General features: G+C 43.1%; 1 protein-coding gene across 1 annotated transcript; it reads right to left on the reverse strand.

Annotated features, from left to right (window-relative positions):
• Positions 1-1,927: 1,927 nt before the first annotated feature.
• Positions 1,928-3,669, reverse strand: LOC107968834 (putative uncharacterized protein MGC34800). Its single transcript, XM_016929774.3, is given in 2 exon segments — positions 1,928-3,395; positions 3,397-3,669. Coding segments are annotated over 2 exon segments (522 nt in total). The 3' UTR covers positions 1,928-3,146.
• Positions 3,670-10,035: the final 6,366 nt, after the last annotated feature.

Consider the following 10,035-nt stretch of genomic DNA (forward strand, 5'->3'; position numbering starts at 1 on the left):
TCAGTTTTCTTTTCCCAATGCTTGCAACACCCTCAATCCCTCATCTTATGATGAGGGAACAACATCTTATGATGGGGAACAACATGTGGTATGACATGGGGAACAACATTTTATGATGGGGAACAACATGTGGTATGACATGGGGGAGTTACATCTCAACACTATGGAAAACTTTTAGAGCTCAACGTTAATTTCCAACAGAAGTAAACAGCTAATGAGTCTTTGAAACTTTTTTGTTCAATGATGCACTGGCAAAAATAGCTCATCCTCTTACAATATTTTCTGTTATCGCTGTAGTTATGTGAGAAACAGATTTTCTATTTGTCTGTCTCAACTGAGAAGACTTCACTGTCTGATTCTTTCGTCAGGAACCATGCACCTCCTTGCACTGTCACTCAGCTACTCAGAACATCTCTTGAACATCTCTTGAACAATTCTGTTGTTGGAAGTTTAAAATGTCAGGTGCCAGCACACTTGAAATGCGTGAAAATGAGGTGATACACACAACACTTCTGTTCAAGTTTTGATTCAGCCTGCCTCAGTGTCCTGGCCTCTTTTCTCACTGGATACAATGGACAGGCCATCAGCATCAGACTGTGTTCCGAATAATCAGAGGACATTGTGTTTTGCTTTCATCTGAAAAGATAATAAATAAATCAGGAAACCAGAAAAAGTCAAAGCCATGAGTGATTATGATGCCAGACACTGGCTATTTTTCTCAGATTAACTGTCCAAATGACCAGTGCTACCAGACAGTCACAATCTTGTCTGTGGGAATGTGAGAGAGAGACAGACCCGCTTACAGTAAAATTTAACAGTGTTTTCCTAGTTCCTTCCTGGCTTGTACTGATGTCACAGTCCTAAGATTAATTCATCAAAGTTTCATTAGGGATGATCACAGTTTTTAAATGGGCTTTGTAGAAAAGTTAAATCATTTTAAGAAACAGCAGCTCCTATTGTATTGAGGAGCTAACAAGTTTTGGTGGCTCTTCTGTTAAAGTAGCATAGATTTCTAACATTGTTTGATCTTAAGACAAACAAAACATTGGTTTTTTCATTTTCCTTAGAGTATGATTCATGAAATACTTTACATAATTTTAAATGTTCAAATTATAAACAAACCTTTCTAATACAAAATACAGAAAGTCCAATAGTATACATTAAAAGTTTGCAATCACATTATAGAAACACCATCTTTTTTTTTCTTTTTTTTCTTTTTCTTTTTTTTTTTGGAGAGTCTCACTTTATCCCCCAAGCTGGAATGCAGTGGCCTGATCTGCAACCTCTGCCTCCCAGGTTCAAGAGATTCTCATGCCTCAGCTTCCAGAGTAGCTGGGATTACAGGCACCTGCCACCACGCCCGGCTTTTTTTGTATTTTTAGTAGAGACGGGGTTTCGCCATGTTGACCAGGCTGGTCTCCAACTCCTGACTTCAGGTGACCCGCCTGCCTCAGCCTCCCAAAGTGCTGAGATTATACATGTGAGCCACCGTGCCCGCCCGGAAACACTATCTTATTATTGCACAGCTTTAATAATGTAAAATATTTACTCACAACTGCTTATAATATTGTCAATAATTTATGATATTTTGTCTGTAACTTGTTCCCCAGTCATTGGGCTACAGACCACACTAGAAAATAACTGTCCACATAGTGGCTACAAACATTTAAATTTTAAAAAAAAGCTTCTTACTGACAGGTACTTGTACACACAAAGCATGCTCTCTTTCCCAATAGAACTTCACATTGCATTGAAATAATCCACTTATTTATAGTAAAACAAATCTTGCTTAAAAAAATTTACCTAGCCAGATGTATTCAGAAGTAGATAAACTTCATTTAAGGTTAGGGTTATTATATTGTCTGTTGCCCACATAATCTTAACATTATAAATACGTCAGAGGAAGACACTGTCATAATACACAGCATTTGGAGTACTAAACCACTTCTTTTAAGATGAAGAGTTCTAAAAACATAGTTCAAGTGTCTAATTCGAGCAAAACCAGCGAGTTTCACTGGAATACTGCAGGAGACGCCCTTTCTCCCTCTAGGGATTACTGGGTTTTAGTAGAAAAGAAGTGAGGATTGCCTGGGCTCTTTCTGTTCCTGAGGCCGTTTTGCAATCACCTTTTTTTTTTTTTTTTTTTTTCACTTAAAAGGTTGCAGAGTTCTCAAGAACAGTCAGACTCACTGTTGAAGGACGCGAGTCCCGTGTGTTGAGCTAGTTTAGACCATCTCCTTGTTCTCCTGGGTAACCTGGCGAATGGACGCTGCCTGCTGTGCAGGCCGCTGAGGTGCGTTGTCCAGACTGACAATGGGAGGGCTATTTTGCGCTCTTTGCACCCCAGGGTACCCAGAGGGATGGTGCAGCAGCCAGAACTTCCTGGAATCTGGGAAAAGCCTCTGTTCTGAACGATGGAAATCTCATTGTTCTTTATGGGAAGCTCCTGGGGGTGAGCTGCAGCTTCCTGGTTCCAAAAATCGGGGTCGCCATTCATTATTTGGGCTGTCAGATCCTTCCGGAATGTTTCAGAGAACTTCAGACCATCATCCCCTAGCAGAGCCATGGACTGTTCCACCGCGGCAGCCGGCCTTGGGGGAGGTTGCCAGGGTCGTTATTCCACATGTGAGTGCCAAGTGTACCTGGAGGTTGCCCTTGGTGGTGAAGGCCCTACCGCAGATGGCGCCGCTGAACGGCTTCTCCCCAGTGTGGGACCGGGCGCGGGCCTGCGGAGGGCCCTCCTCTCTGCTGAGGAACTGCAGGCTGAAAGGGGACCCTCCTTGCCCACCGGCGGAGGTGGCGGGGGCGGTGGTCAGGTCCGGGGCGCCTAGTGGCCAGGGACGAGCGGGCGGGCTGGCTGTCCAGCCTCTGGGTCCGGAGCGCTATTCCCTGGGCTCCCCCAGGTTGCCCAGGTCGGGGACTTGGGGCGGAAGCGCTTGCCCAGCACCAGAACAGGTTCTATGCCCGGGTCTTCCGCAGCGACAGGTTGGGCGCTGGCCCTTGCAGCGCTTCGCGGGGGCGGACAGCAACAGGAGACATTGGCTGTGGCGCGATGCCGACCAGCAGGCGGGGAAGACACTGCTGTGAGAGCTGAGGCAGAAGAGGACTTGGCAGGCTGGGCGCCGAGCTCACGAGGGGCCCTGGCTTCAACGCTGAGGCGCGGACGCCAAAAAGGCTGCGAGAGGCGAGACCGGCGATGTTGGAGGTAGGGTCGCGGGTCGGTTCCGCGCTGGGGGCGGCCAAGGATAGGAGTCGGGAAGAGCAGCTGGAGAGCCGGGGGCGCTGGAGCGGGCGCAGGCTGGGACAGGAACTGGGAGCCTGAGCCCGCGGGGTTGGCTGGGGCCCCGGCGGAGGGCCGGAGCGCCCGGCGCAGGTTCAGCGGGGGCAGCTGGCTGGGCCAGGGTGGACGCGCTCGGGACTGAGCGAGGGCGGCAGCCGCGGCGGTGCCTGAGGGCCCCGGGGCTGCGGATCTGCTGCATGAGCTGTCTCTGGGGGCCCTGCCTGCGCGGAGCCAGGAGCCGCTCCAGTCTCCCGGCACAGCCACCCCGCAGCCTGCCTCCAGGCACCCTGTAGGAACCGCGCCGGCGCCACCTGGTGCTCAGCGACGTCTCCAGCTCCTGCGGTGCTGGGCGCTTGGGCCTCTGGCGGCGCCCAGGGCAGGTCCCCCATCCCCGACGTCTCTGCTTCTACAGGCTCGGCATCCTTCTCTGCGGGCCTCGCCTTGCCTTTCTGGCGGGCTCCTCAGAGACCACTCTCTTGGCCTGGTCTCTGGGCGAGCTCGTAGGAGAAGGTTCTGGAGTCCTCGGCGGGTGGGGCCCTAGGCTGTGTGCAGTGAGATCAGCAGGGGCGGGGTTCAGCGGCTCTTCTGCTCCAGGAAGTCCAGCTGCTGGAGCTCCGCACAGTTTCTCGCTGAAGTCGATCTCCGGCCAGCTGCTGCTCTCCACCTGCCGTCTGGGTCGTGGGGCTTCCCCCAGTGGCCTGCTGGGGAGTCCCCGCCGGGAGCAGCAGCTCCTCCTCCATCTTGAGGAGTGGGGCTTGACCTGCTTGCACCCAGACAGCCTGTCATTGGTGCCTCTCAACCATCTACACACACACATATGCACACACAACAGCTCACTCTGTGACATGTGCATGCGTCACACACACATACATATGTTCAGACACAAGCTGGTTGTCTGAAAGATTGAACAGCTCAGAAAACTATCAAGAATAAAAAATAAACGGGACGTCTCTGAGTTAACAGAAGGGAAGATAAGAAATCAGGTTGCTAGAATTGTTTATGTAATAAATATAAATCAAAAGATATATATTTTAATACATCCAATGTTATAGCAAAATTCTACCTTATGCTCCAGCATCCCTGCCTTCAGACCATCATTCAGAGCATGGTGACTCTCCGTTTATGCTGAATTCCAATGATACGGGAAATTTCTCATTCAAGGCAAATTGGAAGCAGCGATCACATATCTCTACCTTTATTAAATAGTCACACTGTCAGGAGATTGACCTTCACTAAAGATGGAACTATTTTATATTAGAATATGGTATACTTCTGACATGATTTTAGTGTATAATGTTTAAGAAGCAAAGAAAAATAAACCAACAGTTACAATTCTTTAAATTTGATTACTTCAAAAAATACACATATTCATCCTAGAAAATTCACTTGTATGAGTTTCCCCAAAATGCTGAATATGTGAGACATTGCTTCATTTAATTCTCCTTCTTTCTCTATGTAATATATTTTAGAATTCTAGCTGTTAATTTATTACTGTTTTATGTTTTTCAAATTACAAAGAGCTATCCGTAACCGGTATTTCAGAGTATTCCCAGAAAGACTACAAAGCCATCACTAATCTTTTAAAAAAACAATGACTCACTAACAGACGGTATTTTGACATTCATGTTGCTCTATGGTAAATACTTTAAAGACACGTTTCTGGGCATCTCATTATCCTTACGGATAAATAGTTCCAATTTTTACTTGAATTACTCCACTTCATCAAAAAGTGAAAGATAAATTGGAAAATTATTTCATTTTAAGAAGCATACTGTCAATAATATTAGTTAGAAAAAGAGTCAATCAAAGGTTAAAGAGATTACTTGTACTTTTAACAAATAAAATCATTTGTGCTTTATGCAAGTTTGTTCATACAGAAAAATCAGAACAATATCTGTTAGGGAAGATGATGATAATGCCAGTACTCATGATGACACACAGCAATGGTGAGAAGCAACTGAAACCAGAAGAAGACTGGAAAAAGGGCGAGGGGACACCACTCCTTAGTTTACACTTGGAAGTAGAAGCTTATTTGCTGAGCGTTTATCCTAAACTCATCATCCTAAGATTTTTGTTTCTATAAATTGAAATATAATAAATATAATGAATTGGTTCTGAACACCCATTAGAACAATCACACTAAATAATTAATATAATTTTTAAGAAAAATGGGATAAGTGAAAAATATGTGAAGGCAATTTAAAGAGAAATATGACAGTCTTATTAAACAACATACTTATTTTATAAAGTGTTACAAAATGTTCATCTTAACTTGTAGTATTTCTGTACACTTTTGCTTGATATATGTTGTTAAGTCAATATGTGAATCACAAAATACATAAAATCTCCTTTCTCTTAATGCTTTTACATTGACATGAGTTTGTTGTGTTATAGGATGAATGTTTATGCCCTTCCCCCAAAATTCATATGTTGAAACCTAACGCCCAGTGTGATGGCATTTGGAGGTGGGGTATTTGGTAGGTAATTAAGTAGTGAGGGTGGAGCTATAAGAGTTTATAACAGATTTCCCTAAAATTTAATAGCTTGGTTAAATAATTTTATTGTCTGTCATGGTTTCTATGGGTCAGAAATTTGAGAGCAACTTGGCTGTAGAGTTATGGCTTGAGATCTCTCATGAGTTTTAAATCAGGTATTATGGACCCCCTCCACAGGTCTGCTTGAGTGTCCTGCTTGAATTTTCCATAGAACTAGGGACCCAACACTCTTAGTCAATTTTTTGAAATAGTTTTAGTAGGAATCTTACTAGGTCTTCTTTATACACCTGGTAAAATTTGATTATGAATTCATCTGGTCTTGGGCTTTTTCTAGTTGGTAGGCTTTTTATTACTGATTCAATATCACAACTCATTGTAAGTCTGTTAAGGAATTCAATTTCTTCCTAGTTCAATCTTGGGAGGTTGAAAGTTTCCAGGAAATTTATTCAATTCTTCTATATTTTCTAGTTTGTGTTTGCATAGAGTGTGTGTGTGTGTGTGTGTGTGTGTGTGTAAATCTCAGAAGTTTTGTATTACTGTGGGGTAGGTAGTAATGTTCCCTTTGTCATTTCTTATTGTGTTTATTTAGATCTTCTCTTTTGAATCTTTTGGATTTTTTCATTGGTCTAACTAGCAGTCTATTAATCTTATTTATTCTTTCAAATTATTTCCCATTATTTTCAAAGATTTTCTAGATTTATTCCTTAATCTTATTCTTTACCCTAAAGTCATTCAGGAGCAGGTTGTTTAATTTCCATGTAATGGTATAGTTTTTAGAGATTTTCTTAGTATTCATTTCTATTTTTATTGCACTATGTTTTCAAAATGTGTTTGGTATGCTTTTGGTTTTTAAAAATTTGCTAAGGATTGTTTTATGACTGAATGTCTGTTCGATTTTAGATTATGTGCCATGTGCAGATAAGAAGAAGGTATATTCTGTTGTTTTGGGGTGGAGAGCTCTCTAGAAGTCTATTAGGACCATTAGGTAGGTGTTAAGGTCCCAGATATCTTTGTTAGCTTTCTTTCTGGATGATCTAATGTTGTCAATGGGGTATTGAAGTCCCCCACTATTTTTGTGTGATTATCTAAGTCTCTTCATAAGGCTGTAAGATCTTGCTTTATAAATCTGGGTGCTCCTGTATTGGGTGCATATATATTAAGGATAGGTTTTTTTTCATTATGTAATTTCCTTGACTTTTTTGTTCTTTGTTGGTTTGAAGTCTGTTTTGACTGAAATTTGAATAGCAACCCCTGCTTTATTAGTTTTCCTTTTGCTTGGTAGATTTTTCTCCATCCCTTTATTTCAAGCCTATGGATGTTATTGCATTTGAGATGGGTCTCTTGAAGTTATAGTTGGATCTTGCTTCTTTACCCAAGTTGCTACGCTGCCTTTTAACTGGGGGGCATTTAGCCTGTTTATATAAGTTTAATGTTGATATGTGTGGATTTGATGCTGCCATTTTGTTGTTAGGTGGTTATTATGCAGACTTGATTGTGTGGTTGCTTTATACTCTCAATAGTCTATGTATGTGAGTGTTGTGTGTGTGTTTGGTTTTTGCGTGTGTTTGGTTTTTGTGTGTGTGTGTATTTTTAGTATAAACAGGTTTTCACCACATTGGCCAGGCTGGTCTCGAACTCCTGACCTTGTGATCTGCCTGCCTTGGCCTCCCAAAGTGCTGCTGGGATTTCAGGCATGAGCCGCCGTGCCCAGCCGCATGATCACATTTTAAGAGGAGTATTTACAAACATGTACAGAAAAAAGAAGGAAGTTGTTAACAGTGGTTATCTCTGGCTGGTAGAACTACATGTGACTTTTAAAAAATACGTGTTTTAAGTTTTCTAAAATGAACACATATCATTTCCAAAAAAAAAAGGTAAAGGAAAAAACTCAGTGGTGTATGTATCAGTATATATGTAATGCTTTCTGCTTGGATACTGTTATGAAAACCTGAAATATCTTGAAATATGATAACAGGTTTCTCATGTATCACATAAACTCCAATGAAAACTTCAGCTTCCAGCTCCTTGTTAACTACCATAATATGTACATGAAACCTATTCACAGAACTCTGGAGGTTAATGCTTTACTTTGAAGGAAAAAAAAAATCATTCTACAACTTAACAGGAAAAGGATATCCTCTCTGTAGTTTGAAAGGAAACTGGAGACAGAGCTTTATAAAAAATGCATTAGTTGCAAACTGAGAAGAAACCCATCTGAGGTGTAAGTGCATTTCACACATCAGTTCAAAAAACAATACTGCCAAGGCCTTTGGAATTTGGAGAGAAAGACTACCTAAGAAAAATAAAATATGGGGTGGGTTGTTGTAAACAAATAAGTCCAAGAACCTGATGAGTTCAGGCCACAGTTGTGCTCTCATATGCTTCTTCCTGATCTATGCAGTTTTACACAGACCTGGCAGGTGATGTGCTTTGGAGAAACAGATTTGTGACTCTCAAGCCATGTGTAGTGCTGATTCCCTCTGCATACTGTCAAACACATATTGGACTTGCAGTGCATGCTGGGCACTGTTTTTTTTTTTTTTTTTTTTTTTTTGCTCTTGTTGCCCAGGCTATAGTGCAATGGCACGATCTTGGCTCACCGCAACCTCTGCCTCCTGGGTTCAAGCAATTCTCCTGCCTCAGCCTCCCAAGTAGCTGGGATTACAGGCATGCACCACCACACCTGGCTAATTTTGTATTTTTAGTAGAGATGGGGTTTCTCCATGTTGGTCAGGTTGGTCTCAAACTCCCAACTTCAGGTGATCCACCCACTTTGGCCTCCCAAAGTATTGGAACTACAGGCGTCAGCCACCACGCCCAGCCACTGGGCACTGTTCTGAAGTTTCATTCCTGCAGTTGAACTCAGGGCATCCTCAAAACCACCTGTATTAGTCAGGGTTCTCTAGAGGGACAGAACTAATAGAATGAAAAAATATATATATATGAGTTTATTAAGTATAAACTCACACATGATCACAAGGTCCCACAATAGGCCATCTGCAAGCTGAGGAGCAAGGAAGGCCATTTCGAGTTCCAAAACTGAAGAACTTGGAGTCTGATGTTCAAGGGCAAGAAGCATCCAGCACGGGAGAAAGATGTAGGCTGGGAGGCTAAGCCAGTCTAGCCTTTTCACATCTTTCTGCCTGCTTTATATTCTGGCTATGCTGGCAGCTGATTAGATGGTGCCCACCCAGATTAAGGGTGGGTCTGCCTTTCCCAGCCCCTGGACTCAAATGTTAATCTCCTTTGGCAGCACCCTCACAGACACACTCAGGATCAATACTTTGCATCCTTCAGTACAATCAAGTTGACACTCAGTGTTAACCATCACACCATCCTATGAAGTAGATACCACTGCTGTCCGCACTTAACAGATGAAAGAGGTGAGGCAGCTTGTTCTAGCTCACATAACTAAGAAGGAGTTTTTTAGCTCGCATAACTAAGAAGGAGTTTTTTAGCCAGGATTGAACCTAGGGAGTATGACTCCAACTCACATTCTTAGCATCTGTTTTGCCTGTCAAGTAGCCTTATTAGTGGAGAGAAGCATCCAGAATAACCCCAGGGGGGACCTAGCCCATGTGATTTGCTTTTACAGTTTATACTTCAGTTTGCACAAAAGCATTGAACCAGGAATGATAGCACATGTTGATTAAATGGTTCTTATGAGCCAGGCATTGCCTTAAGTATTTTACAGATAACAATTGCATTATCCATTATAAGCCTAGGAGTACTATTATCCCCATCCCCACTTCACAGGTGAGAAGACTGAGTTACAGAGAGTTTAAGTAACTTGCCCAAAGTCACACAGTTAACAAGTAGCAGAGCCAGGATCCAACCCCAGGCCTTCTGATCTAGAGCCCGTACTGCTGAACTCTATGCTGTGGGATGTACTTCTAGGGAAATGTGTTGTATACTGGTTCTATGTCAAGCCTTGTTTAAAGTGTGTTATTTGGATCATCTCATTGGAAATGTCCCTAACACGCTGCCAGAAAGCAGCTGGGAAGTAGTTTCTTCAACCAAACAGCTGGTTCTCTATTAAAATGTTACCAGGCCGAGCGCAGTGGCTCACGCCTGTAATCCCAGCACTTTGGGAGGCCAAGGCAGGTGGATCACAAGGTCAAGAGATCGAGACCATCCTGGCCAACATGGTGAAGCCCCATCTCTTCTAAAAATACAAAAATTAGCTGGGTGTGGTGGCTCACGCCTGTAGTCCCAGACACTCAGAAGGCTAAGGCAGGAGAATTGCTGGAACCCGGGAGG

The sequence above is a fragment of the Pan troglodytes genome, chromosome 18 (genome assembly GCF_028858775.2).
Source record: "Pan troglodytes isolate AG18354 chromosome 18, NHGRI_mPanTro3-v2.0_pri, whole genome shotgun sequence".
In the NCBI taxonomy this organism is placed as follows: Eukaryota; Metazoa; Chordata; class Mammalia; order Primates; family Hominidae; genus Pan; species Pan troglodytes.